Source organism: Paroedura picta, chromosome 11 (genome assembly GCF_049243985.1).
Source record: "Paroedura picta isolate Pp20150507F chromosome 11, Ppicta_v3.0, whole genome shotgun sequence".
Lineage (NCBI taxonomy): Eukaryota > Metazoa > Chordata > Lepidosauria > Squamata > Gekkonidae > Paroedura > Paroedura picta.
In genome coordinates this window covers 21,842,230-21,855,587 of record NC_135379.1, presented here as the reverse complement: position 1 = coordinate 21,855,587, position 13,358 = coordinate 21,842,230, and the positions used below count along the sequence as shown (strand labels likewise).

At 45.6% G+C, this 13,358-nt stretch overlaps 1 protein-coding gene across 7 annotated transcripts in view; it reads right to left on the bottom strand.

Annotated features, from left to right (window-relative positions):
* DYNC1I1 (dynein cytoplasmic 1 intermediate chain 1) overlaps positions 1-13,358 on the bottom strand; it is a 222,370-nt gene that overhangs the window by 45,785 nt on the left and 163,227 nt on the right. For all 7 annotated transcript variants that reach the window (XM_077303653.1, XM_077303652.1, XM_077303655.1 and 4 more), the window contains 4 exons: positions 13,161-13,307; positions 5,834-5,947; positions 4,692-4,825; positions 1,893-2,037 (listed from right to left, as the gene is read on the bottom strand). In XM_077303653.1, coding sequence (XP_077159768.1) covers positions 1,893-2,037; positions 4,692-4,825; positions 5,834-5,947; positions 13,161-13,307 — 540 coding nt within the window. The remainder of the gene's footprint in view (positions 1-1,892; positions 2,038-4,691; positions 4,826-5,833; positions 5,948-13,160; positions 13,308-13,358) is intronic.

Sequence of the window (13,358 nt, the reverse complement as noted above, 5' to 3'; positions counted from 1 at the left end):
GTTCAAAGCCCGAATGCCTGAATAAACATAAGGCTCAGCATATTCATCCTGCTAGGATATCTCTTGACTTATTATGCATCCTGCTCTGCTTTCATGATGCTCTATGATCTTATGACTCAGTGGCAGAAACGGTACATGCTTCAGTTAAAATAAGCCAACATCCTCAAAGTGGAAAAGCCATCCCTCTAGATCACCTGTCCCTCAAAAACCAAGGGTAGATTATTACCAATATATTCTTTCCAGCAGGGTTCCATTTTTTTTAATGGTGTGTGGCTGGAATATCTCTTTGCATTCCTAAAGATCATAGCTTTTCTTCAAGAACCCATGTACTACAACTTCTTGAGATAGCACTTTCTGTGTTATCCTTTAAGAACTTGGCAACTGCTAAAACATGGTTGCTTCCTGCTTGTCCTGGTAACGTTGGAACTCCCAGATCTACTGGGAGGGGCCCTGCTTATGCCTGATTCTTTCCTGTGACAAAATTACTGAGGTTTCAGACTTCCAACATTATTGAGCAGCGTGAGAAGGAGAGGTTGGGCTGCTGCAGCTCTTGGACCAGTAAAATAATGGGCCAGTCTTGTGACACCTGCCATACCACATGTCCTCTCATTTTCATCTCATTTACTGTGCTCTGGTTTGGCCTCACTTGGAGTACTAAGTTCAGTTTTTGGGCATCACAGTTGAAGAGGGATGTAGACAAACTGGAGTGTGTCCAGAGGAGGGCAACAAAGATGGTGAGGGGTTTGGAGACAGAGATGTATAAGGAAAAGTTGGGGGAGCTTGGTCTGTTTAGCCTGGAGAGGAGACATCTGAGAGGGGATTTGATAACCATCTTCAAGTATTTAAAAGACTGCCATATAGAGGATGGAGGAGAGTTGTTCTCTCTTGCCCCGGAGGGACGGACCAGAACCAATGGGATTAAATTAATTCAAAAGAAATTCCGTCTAAACATCCAGAAGTTCCTGACAGAGCAGTTTCTTAGTGGAACAGGCTTCCTTAGGAGGTGATGGGATCTCCATCTTTGGAGGTTTTTAAACAGTGGCTGGATGGCCATCTGACGGAGAGGCTGATTCTGTGAAGGTTCAAGTGGGTGGCAGGTTATAGCGGATGAGCTATAGGATTGTGAGTGTCCTGCATAGTACAGGGGGTTGGACTAGACGACCCAGGATATCCTTTCTGACTCTATTATTCTATGATTCTATGATTCAAGAGATGAGCAGAATGCTGACTCATTTGACTGGATCTTGTTTCTACCTTGGCTGGAATGGATGGGACTTCTGGATTCTGTTTGTTACAACCAGCCTCTTTCTGCTCTCCTGAGGGATATCTGTGTATACCCAGGGAATCTAACATTTCAGATCGCTCAGGAAGTTGGTTCTGGTTCAAGAAAGCATATGCCCCAATAGATCCCTTAGCCTTCCAAATGCCTCATGGCAAATTTACTATTCTAAAAACAATCTAAATCCATTTATTTTCCTTTAAATGGAACTGTCATATCAAAAAAGCCAGTTTTTGGTTTTAAGTTCTAGATAGGCAGAACATCCTGGCTACAGGCCTGCTTGACACCAACTTGGGCCAGGAGGACCAATGCTCATGGAGAATCCATTCATTGATATGCATATCTAGTATGCATATCTAGTATGCATTGCATGAATGTGTGGAAAGGAACTTCTAGACTTAGAAGGATGTAACTCAACTTAGGTAGGATGACACTGGATTCTTGTATAATAAGAATTCCTGTTAGTTAGTGGGAATTCAAGGATCTCTGTTTCCATTCACAGTGCAAAACAACAGTGTGGTCAACTAAAGTAATCAGAGTTATACTTTGCCCAGGTAGTCCCATGAGGGGGAAGAGGTGAAAGGCCCAACAAGCTTTCCCAATCCCAGCTTACCTTGGTTGTCCATAGCTTGACAGTCCAGTCAAATGATGATGTGACAAAGAGATGGGAGAAGTCAATTGGACCGACAGCCATGTGGCAATTGATTCCTGTGACAGGACCCTGATGACCCTCAAAGATTTCACCAATGCCCGCTTTACTGCAAAAAGGCAGAAACACATTCAGAAAGTAGCCAACGTCACAAAATATCCCTTATCCTAGGGTGTCACTGTTGCGGATCCCTTAGGGACACTGGCAGGATTCCCCAGGTTTGGATCCATGGGGCATCTGACCTTCACTACCAAGACAGACCCTCATCTTCAGCAGATGGGATGCAGGCCATGTCTCTGATAGCTGGCTTTGGGACAGCTGCTTCTACAGCTTCTACAACTGTTCCTCTCTTAATATTTTAAGGGGAAATCCATTGGGGTGGAAGAGTATATTGAGCTTAGAGGATACACCCCTCCCTCTAAGGATATGAAGCTTGGAGGATAAACCCCACCCTCTGAAGATGTGTGGTTTCCATTCCGTATTACAGCTGATGGTTCATCTCTTCACAGCCCTTGGCCCCTGTCAGTTCTGGGTTACTTTTTGTGTATGTGAGAGGCAGGCTTTAATTTTTTGTATATATTCCTGCATGCCTCAGGAGACACTGTGTGCATAGGGGGAAACTTCCTCCTCCTGTTGCCTCCTCCTGCTTTGTCATTCAGCATTTCTATATGCTGTCAACTTTCTTAACAGAGGTGGCAATAGCTGAAGCTTTGCAAATAGCAAAGGTCATCAGTATTGGCAATATAATGATAACAAACTGAAGCATCAGAATTATTGCATATAATGAATTTAATAAAATATGCTATGTAAAATGGAAACATGTCGAAGCCATAGCATTAATTCATAACAGGCACATTGAAAAGTTAAAAATTTAAGGGCGGTTTTACGAGAAGCAACCTCATTGAAATGGTTAAAACTTAATCATTTCAACAAACATGAGGAACTGATCTTCTTCTGAATGACATCCAAAGGCTACATTTTCACAGTGTAGGAGAAAGAAAGAAAGAAAGAAAGAAAGAAAGAAAGAAAGAAAGAAAGAAAGAAAGAAAGAAAGAAAGAAAGAAAGAAAGAAAGAAAGAAAGAAAGAAAGAAAGAAAACATATTCAGCTCTTTATCTTCAGTGGTGTACCAGGGGTAGTCAAACTGCGGCCCTCCAGATGTCCATGGACTACAATTCCCAAGAGACCCCTGCCAGCATTCACTGGCAGGGGGCTCTTGGGAATTGTAGTCCATGGACATCTGGAGGGCCGCAGTTTGACTAACCCTGGTGTAGACTAAGACACATTTAACACACAGCTGCCACTGAAAATGTCAGTCTCGTATCAGTCTCTCTTTCTTGGTTATTTTAATCACATGTACACTTCACATGAAATTGTCACATTGTATGTATTGCCTCCATCACCCACAACAGTCATTTATATGGAGTAGGGGGAAGCAGAGTGGAAAACACAGTATGCAGGCACTAGTTAAGCGATCCTGAAAGTAATAGCAGAGGGAGAACCCAAGTCTGTAAAGCTGTTTCTGGCAGTCAAGCATACATTCCAGTTTTGCTTCACTCAACAAACTCTTGGCCACCTCCATTCTTAAATGCTTACGAATGTTTAAACGACCATGGTTTTCCTAAATGGGAAGCCCAGCATAACATAGTGATTAATGTATCAGACATTTGGTTGAGGTCGGGCAATGGTCCCAGGGTGATAGGATCAGGTCACCCCCTCCCCAGGTTCCCAGACTGGGTACTAGACCATGTTTGGAACCATTGGGCGATCTATCTCCCCTGGGTTACATCATGGGTTACATCACTGGCAGTCTTCAAGCAAAGGTTGGATACACACTTTTCTTGGATGCTTTAGGATGCTTTGGGCTGATCCTGTGTTGAGCAGGGGGTTGGACTAGATGGCCTGTATGGCCCCTTCCAACTCTAGGATTCTATGATTCTATGAGGGTTACATACTGTGTGCCATACTGATGCCAGAGCATTGAGATGTTGGAGCTATATGTTTTAACCGCCATTGTTTCTCTATGAATCTGTAATTTTGTAGTTCTTGGGATTATTAGTATAATGCTGTGAAGTTTTTATGATGTTTTATCAATGTATTATGTCTGGTTATATTGAGTGTACACCATCACAAGACGGCTGGGCTGGGAGTGGCAGTATAAAAGTGGAATGAATGAATGAATGAATCAATCAATCAATCAATCAATCAATCAATCAATCAATCAATCAATGAATATCTGATGCAAATACCTAGTCATCCATAAAGTTGTGAGATAACCATAGGCTAAACATTGTCTTTCAACCTAATCTACCCCACAGAGTTGTTGTTAACATAAATTGGAGGATGCATGCCATTCTGAGTTCCTTAAAGGGTGAGCAGAATAGAAATCTGAGAGATAAGTAGATATTTGGAAGTGGGTTCCGTGAGTTTAATTTTACTCTCACTTCCAATATATGCATTGTATCATATTTGATTTCCCTATAATAACTTTTTAATGCTGAAATGCCACAAGCCTTCACATTTCCTGAAATGCTGAAGTTAATGGATTCAAACAAGGACGTTTTTGCTCTCTATAGTGCTCTAACAGAGTACACTCATAAGCAACCACAGGGCTATATCAACTAAAATGTCACAAAGTTGTGAGAAGCTTTAAAGTTCTGTTGATTTTTCCAATGTGGCTAAATGTAATCCCTGTCAAATTAGAGTACACGGCAACCTGTGCAAGAGATGCTAGGAACACAATCCGTTTCGAAAAAGAAATCACCTTCCGTGACGACACGCTGTGTAGACTGTGCCCTCTTCGCTCCCAACCACAAAGTTATTGACGTCTCCAGTTGGGAAAGCCATTCCAGTAACTGCCACCGGCTTGGATTTGTTGAACATCAGCTCCATGCTCTCCTAGAAAACATGTCAAGTTTTTCAGTCTACTGAGTTGGAAACATGACAATTAGAGGCAGACTGGATCGTTAACTTGCCACTAACAGTTCCTGGAAGGTGACTGCTCTGGAGAACTGCTTCTCATTTTCCTACTTCCATGCTGCTGCAAGCCAAGCCCCTGGGGGGAATCAGCTCTCCTTGCTCCTGGTTCCTAGGCTGTTTTATCAATGGCCCCAATTTAATCTATTCAATCGACTGTTTCTTTTTTCAAGCAAGTGAGGGTCCTATGCTAATGAAAATGGGAAGAAAAAACAATGTTAGGTGAAAAATATGTCTTCAAATTTTTTATAGGAGCCGTTTGCTTAGATTAGTCTAGTCAGTGTGAGGAACAGAATGACAGACTCTAATCTGGAGAACCGGGTTTGATTCCCACATGCAGCCCACTGGGTGACTTCGGGTTAGTCAACATTTCCTGAGAGTTGTTCTCACAGAGGAGTTCTGTCAGAGGTCTCTCATCACCACCTACCTCCTAGGGTGTCTGTTGTGAGGCGAGGAAGGAAAATGTGTTTGTAAACCATCTTGGGACTCCGTTGTGTGGTGTAAAGCGTAGTGTCAAAAACCCGCTCTTCTTCTCTTCTAGTCACTAGATGTGATTCAGAAGCTACACTGTCACTGATGGCTATTCGACCATACAGGCTATCTTTGTTAAATGCCAGGGAGTCTTTGCGATTTATACCACAGACAATTTATATGATTACCTGTGCTTTAAATGGGATTATTTCATTTTCACTTGAAACTGACCCGCGTATTAACGCATTACAATAATTACATGACTGGTGGCAGAGGAAATACGTTTTGGCTCTGAGAGAAGCCAACTGCTGGAAGCGAGCAGCACTCTTTCAAGTGCATCCACAGGGTGTTTAGTCCATATAGGATGTGAGGTTTTGGCTTTCAGGGACAATGTTCCATTAAGTAGGCATCAGCTTTAAACCCAGCCCTTTCTTCTTGTGTAGGTAAAAACAAAACCACCTGTGGCGTTGAGAGCATATCCAGGCTCCAGGAACACATTTTGCCATCTGTGGAGACGGTGATGAGGTTGTGCGCATTCTGCGTTCCAACGACATTGACACAGTATACAGGGTGCTGGGAAATACACAAAACATCAAAAATCAGATGTTGTCCACTCACATTTTCGAGAAAGATTAATTTCTAAATGGCACAAATGTGACTTGAAGGAGTTATCACACAAGGGCCGGAACTCCTCCTTTTGCCAGATAGAAATGGAATATCTTTGTATTGCCAAACGCTTGTACGTGCATCGTGACATTCAAAAATGTTTTTCAAAGGTTTGTAGCTGTGAAAATCTTGCATTAAGTGGATGGAATTTTACCTATAGGGATATGTTATCATGCTGTTGATGTTTCTGGATGTTTTAAAGTATCGGCAAAAAGAGACAAATCTGTAGGAGAGAGGGCTAGGGCGGAGCCGGTGCTGATGCTATGCAACGCCAGGTCGATCAAGAACAAATCCTCAACCCTGCGGGACTATTTCGCAGGGCATGGGGTAGACCTGGCGTGCATCACCGAGAGCTGGGTGCGCGAAGGTGAAACAGTCGCCCTTAAAGATCTTGCGCCACCCGGCTTCTCGGTCCTTCATCAGCCCCGGCTCCATGGTAGGGGGGGTGGGGTGGCGATCCTAGTCCGGGACAGCTATGCCTTCAGGGCTCTCCCAGCACCATCGATCCCAGGAGTTGAATGTGTCGGCCTGACGTGGGAATCGGTCGAGAACGTGGCCATCTGGGCGGTGTACCGTTCACCCACTGCCCCGCCCGATGCCCTGCTGGGCCTGCTGGAGGCGGCGGCCGCCTGGACATTGCAGTTCCCCAAATTATTAATTTTGGGGGACTTTAATGTCCATGCGGATTCGTCGGCTCCAGGACTTGGCCTGGACCTGGTGTCGGCCATGGCGACACTGGGGTTCTCGCAATTTGTTGCTGGTCCCACTCATCAGGCTGGCCACACCCTGGATCTGATCTTTGGTGCTGGTGTTGAGATCGATCTGGTGGCTAACAACATCGTTCCGTGGTCTGACCACCATACCCTGAAGGCTCGCCTACGGATGCCACCCCTCCCCTGTTTGGGTGACGGACGCATTTTAGTCCGCCCACGGAGACTTATGGAATCCGAAGGATTCCTGAATGCTCTGCGGGACCCGATGCCCTCCGGTGTCTCGTTGGAGGCCTTGGTGGAGGACTGGCAGTCCCGCCTGTTGGCCGCCATTGACGAGATAGCTCCTGAGCGCCCTCTCCGCCCTCGCCTCAAGCAGGCCCCGTGGTTTACCGCGGAGCTTCGGGAGAGGAAGAGGGAGGTGAGACGGCTAGAGCGAGTGTGGCGGAAGACCCGCGACGAAGCTACAAGAACATCTCATCGCACGCTTATGAGGGCGTATGAGATGGCGGTGAAAGCGGCAAAGTGTGACTACTTTGCTGCGGAAATCGCGTCCGCTAGCTCTCGCCCAGCCCAATTATTTAGGATAGTTCGGACCCTTACTGCCCTCGAAGGAGGGCATCAAAATAGTAGTCAATTGGAACTAGGCTGCGAGGCTTTTGCGAGCTATTTTGCGGATAAGATCTTGTCGCTCCGTCGTGACCTTACTGCCACAGTTGATACAGTTCGTGAACTAGAAGCTCCGTGGCCGTTGCGGGGGATCAGGTTTGATGGCTTCAGGCGGCTCTCTTTATCCGAAGTGGACAAATTGCTAGGGTCGGTGAGGGCGACCACTTGCCCCCTTGATCCCTGTCCGTCGTGGTTGCTTAAGATCAGCGACCCACGGATAGGTGTTCCCCTGAGGGAGATTATAAACCTCTCCCTTACATCGGGAGAATTCCCTCAGCGGCTCAAGGAGGCAGTGGTTCGCCCTCTTCTGAAAAAACCATCGCTGAATCCGCGGGACCCCGCCAGCTACCGCCCGGTATCGCATCTTGCATTCCTGGGCAAGGTGGTTGAGAGGGCCGCCGCGGACCAGCTCCTAGCATTTTTGGAGGAAACTTCGGCCCTTGATCCATACCAGTCTGGCTTCCGTCCTGGCCATGGGGTGGAGACTGTGCTGGTCGCCCTGACAGATGATCTCCGGCGCCAGCTGGACCGGGGCGGGTCGGCCATTCTCGTGCTATTAGACCTGTCAGCCGCATTTGATGTGGTTGACCACGAGCTCTTGGTTCACCGCCTCGCTGATACTGGGATTGGAAGGGTGGCTCTTAAATGGCTATCCTCCTTTCTAGAGAACAGATCACAGAGGGTCGCTGTGGGGGAGGAGTTATCCGACTCCTTTGCACTCCCATGTGGGGTGCCACAGGGAGCGGTGCTCTCCCCCACGTTATTTAACATCTATATGCGTCCCCTGGCTCAGCTGGTACGGAGTTATGGGCTTGGGTGTCACCAGTACGCTGATGATACCCAGCTCTATCTCTTGATGGATGGCCGGCCAGATCTCCCCCCAGAAAAATTCGCCAGTTGTTTGGAAGCAGTGGCTGGATGGATCAGGAAGAGCCGCCTGAGACTCAACCCCTCCAAGACGGAGGTCCTTTGGCTAGGCCGAAGGGAGCAGGAACAGGAAGCGCGTCTTCCCTGCCTGGACGGGGTACAATTGTCATCTGTGCCCCAAGCCAGGAATTTGGGAGTGATTCTGGATGCCTCACTTTCCATGGAGGCCCAGGTCACTAAGGTAGCCCGGACGGCGTTTCTCCATCTACGCCAAGCTCGGCTACTAGCGCCCTACCTGCCCCCGGAACACCTGGCCACTGTGATCCATGCAACGGTTACTTCTAGATTAGACTTCTGTAACTCGCTCTACGCGGGCCTACCCTTGTCTCTAACCCGGAAGTTACAGCTGGTACAGAATGCAGCTGCACGGGTCCTCACTAAATCATCTTGGAGGTCCCATGTTCAGCCTCTGCTGAAGCAGCTGCACTGGTTGCCAGTTTGTTTCCGGATCAGGTTCAAGGTTTTGGTACTAACCTTTAAGACTATACGCGGCTTGGGTCCTGCATACTTGAGGGACCGCCTATCTCCTTATGCCCCCCGCAGGGCACTTCGCTCTGCGGGTAAGAATCTGCTGATGATCCCAGGACCCCGGGAGGCACGCCTGGCCTCGACAAGGGCCAGGGCCTTTTCGGTCCTGGCCCCTACCTGGTGGAATGAGCTCCCTGAAGAGCTGCGGGCCCTGTCAGAGCTCTCTGAGTTCCGCAGAGCCTGCAAAACGGAGCTCTTCCGCCAGGCGTTTGTCTAAGGCCGGGTGATGGCCCGGGGCTAAGATCGGACCCCTCTCCCCGGAGGGGGGAGGCCAGTACTAAACTGACCTGGTTCCCCAGAGTGTTCCATCCTATGCCCAATTATCCTCCGTTCCCTTTTGCTCATCCAGTGGGCCTGTACGGGAATAGTTTTAATCGCCATCATTGTGACTTAGTCATTGTTTTAATGGGGTTTTAATGGGGAATTTTAATGGTTAATATATTGTATTGTATTAAAATGTTGTGAACCGCCGCGAGCCGGTTTCCGAGAGCGGCGGTCATACAAATCAAATAAATAATAATAATAATAATAATAATAAAAGGGCAAAAATACGTAGACTTTACTGAAGAAAATAGTTGTCACTTAAAAAAAAAAGAAAGCCCATACCAACATTGACACAGTTTGGCCACTGTACAATGGATTTTCAAAAACATTCCAGTGGGAAATAAAGGCCAACACATCCATCAAATCTTCTTAATCTTGTGCCAAATTTATGCTGTCATTTTTAGTGAAGTTAATTTGAAGTAACTATACCCATCTACTGAATTATGATAGACCTATAATGGGTGAACAGTTAATTCCAGCAAGGATGTTTTCTGATTAAATTGATGGGGGCATATTGTTGACCTTTTGGGGACAAGGAAGGCAATAAATGGTGGGGTGAGGAGAACAACAAGAGCCCTGGGTAAAGGAGCCAGTTGGGGAGAGTCAAGAAAGGGCCATTTAAAGCCACTGAATTTTCACTTCCAAGCTTTTTACCTTTCTCTCTCTTTTTAAGCAATATACTACTAGCTTGTCACTTCAGGGCCAAGATGGATTCCTTCACAAATATCAAACTTTAGCCTTGGGAAGGATTACTCAGATACTAGCAAATATGACAGGGCAGTCTTTTAGGGATACCCACACAAAGGGGGAGAGTATTTAATGTGTTATGCAGTTCTGAGCTTAATTAATAAATCTTATACCCATGGGACTGATGTCTTTATTGTGGGATATGGAGCAATGGGAACTGCTGGGCCTCAAGCATGCCTGACTTCCATTCAATGAACCCAGAAAGTCACATCAGCTGCCCCTGCATAGATTTTTGACCAAAGCACAAGGTATTGGCTAATCAGAATATGCAGATAAATGCATCTGCTTCCAAGTATATGTCTTTAACAACAATACTGAATTTAGACCAAAAGGTATCTCCTTAAATATCTCCTGAAAGATTGTTTGGTGTCTTATATAGACAAACTGGCATTATTTGTCACCCGTATTATTTCTGTAAAGAACCAAGGCATCAATTGAATTTATAACCAAGTTGGAGGAAAACTCATGGAAGCAAACTTTCCCTCCTACTTTTTTCTGCTGCAGCTTCCTATCCTCCTCAAAACTTGTTCCTTGGGAATGAACGGACCACTGAGAACATCAAGTAGGGGAAAAGTGATAAAGGGAAACCAATGAAAACTGCCATCCTTTGCTTGCTAACCAAAATACAAATGGCACAGCAGTTATTGTCCTGGTCACTGAGAAGCAACAAAATGCATCAGTAGCCAAATTTGGTCTCCTTATTAAGTTTTGGAGCCAGTCAAGAGCCTTGGCAGCCGCTTGGCGCTCCAACCTGCTTGATTTCTTTCAATGAATTTCTGAAGAGCACTGGGGCCAAAAAATAGCTTGAACTGGTGGCTTTTTAATGAATTGTTTAAATATTGTGTATTTTCTAGCCATAGTTGTTTGTTGGACAGAAACAATTTTATTTTGTATTATTTGAAAGAAAGTTGTTTTGGGGGAAAAGACTCTCAATTTTTGTCATGGCTTATTAGTACATGCGTACACAGTAACTCCCGTGCTGTTTGTGGTTTTGGAATCTATCTACTGTGGCTCTGTTTATACTTTGATTATGCCCTCTGCTTGCTGGCAGAGGTGCCTTTGGTTAGGATCTAAGCCAATGTAACCATCCTATCAGGTCTCCCTAAAAATAAAGGTACACAGATATACATATATTCATAACTATAAAGTAAGGTAATAGATAATCAAAATTGAATGATCTACCATAGCTATGATTTTAGGGGTTAAGTAATCGGGAGACGGAAATGTTGATGTTTTATTCTGCTCTGTTTCAACAAGAGGAATTTCAGAGATTTGAAAAGTGCATTTCAAACTATTTTCCTTATCTTTCCCCATCCTAAATGCAATCATTTTATTACCCACACCCACAGTAAGGCATTTAGGTATACAACATGAATCCGTATCTATGGCTACTTATCATTGTAATGAGCTGTATCTTAGATCTTGACAATAAATGCTCCTTGAATTAGTTTTTAAACAGAATGTTAGTTTTAGTCCTTTTGTTTGCATGTATCATCTACTAAGAGGCAATTACAGACCTCCGCCGTTACAGGATAAAAGTAAACCAGGCCAGATTACATATGTTTTGTACGGCAACAGCGACTTATATTGTCGTTACAAAAATTCCACTTGGTATTTTCATATAAAATTTCCTAGCCGCTTGCAAGATGGGAAAACACACATGATAGCAGACTGCCTGTATGAAGTGGGTGAGATGATTCTGATGCTATAGATTTTATGCACTTACAATGCTATTACATCTTCCTTTAGTCACCAGTCAATAGTGATGAATGAAATAAAGCAGACTTGGACTAACTCTAGGTTCATGGGCTGCATCTCCTCCTCACTTTGGCACTTAGATAGACTGGTCATGTACTGTGCTCTCCTAGAAAACACTTTCCTAGGAGTAAACTCCATTGAGTGGACTCGAGCAGGATTCTAAGTAGTCCCACTTAGGATTGCACTTTAAGCAAGGAATTGCAAGGACTAAAGCGAGCCAAGTTCAAATAGGTGGAGCACCATTCTGTTGCATGGGGACAGCTCACTGTTCTTTCCTGTGCATGCCTGGCTTTAATCAGAGCTGTCAGCTGTCAATTTCAGAAGCAATCAGCCTCACTCCAGAACTGAAAAAGATGTTTCAGATGCAGAGTGGGAGGTAGGGGAGGAAAAGGAGGAGGAGGGGGAAAGAAAACCTCAGCCCAACTGTACTTTGCAGAGACTCTCACTGGACTCCTTCCTTTCCCAGGAGAAGATGCCATCTTGCTTTTATTTATTTTGGAAATGAAATCATCATGCTCGAGGGTTCTTCCCCCCCTTTAATTAAAATTTCCTGTTATCCCAAATGCAGATGTGTGGTGGGTGTGAAAGGAAATTAGTCAGTAATATGTGGCGGGACTCCCTTTCCTTGTACATTCTGGCACCAATATGGAGGATAAGCTCAGGAGATTTGGTAGCTGGTGGCTGGTAGCAGATCATGTGGCTGGGGATGAAAAGGGGGCCGATTTTTTTTAATTTTCACATAGACTGCAAAGTGCGTTTCAATGGGCTTGCTTGCCTTGTCCCATTCACAAGGCAGGGAGAATGCATGTTTGGTGTAGAGCCAGTTTGGTGTAGTGGTTAGGAGTGCGGACTTCTAATCTGGCATGCCGGGTTCGATTCTGCACTCCCCCACTTGCAGCCAGCTGGGTGACCTTGGGCTCGCCACGGCACTGACAAAGCTGTTCTGATGGAGCAGTGATATCAGGGCTCTCTCAGCCTCACCCACCCCACAGGGTGTCTGTTGTGGGGAGAGGAATGGGAAGGCGACTGTAAGCCGCTTTGAGCCTCCTTCAGGTAGGGAAAAGTGGCATATAAGAACCAACTCTTCTTCCTCTTCATGTCCACAGAGCTCTGATGAAGCACAAGCTTTGCTGAACAGCCAAGAGTCCCGGTCAGGAATGTGCTCAGCCATCCACAAGACCATATCAGCCAGCATGAATTTACTAAAGAAGCAAACCCGTGGTGACGGCAGCACTGAACACTGACCATCTGAATAGAGTTTAAGGACTGAGCTCCCCTGGCCAACCCTCCTCTCAAAAAGTAACCTGGGAAGGAGTCATTCATATGTGCTGAATCAGGAGCTGTATAAAACGATGGTTGGCTACACCCCTACATGCTCTTTTTTTTTAGTCTAACCAAATATACCACGTGGCTTCTGTTACTGTTTACAATGAGATTAACCCAATAAAAACTTTTACCGTATGAGCAGCAGCAGAAAGAGGTGTGCGCTGAACTGGCGTCCTCCTGTGGCTGCGATTATCCCACAGCACAATCTGTCCAGAATAGGTGCCTCCGACAACCAAGTTTGGATGAAAGCGAGCAAAACAAACGGACATCACGGAAGACTGAAACAAAACACAGTCGACAACAACAGGACACTTCATGACCATTGTAAA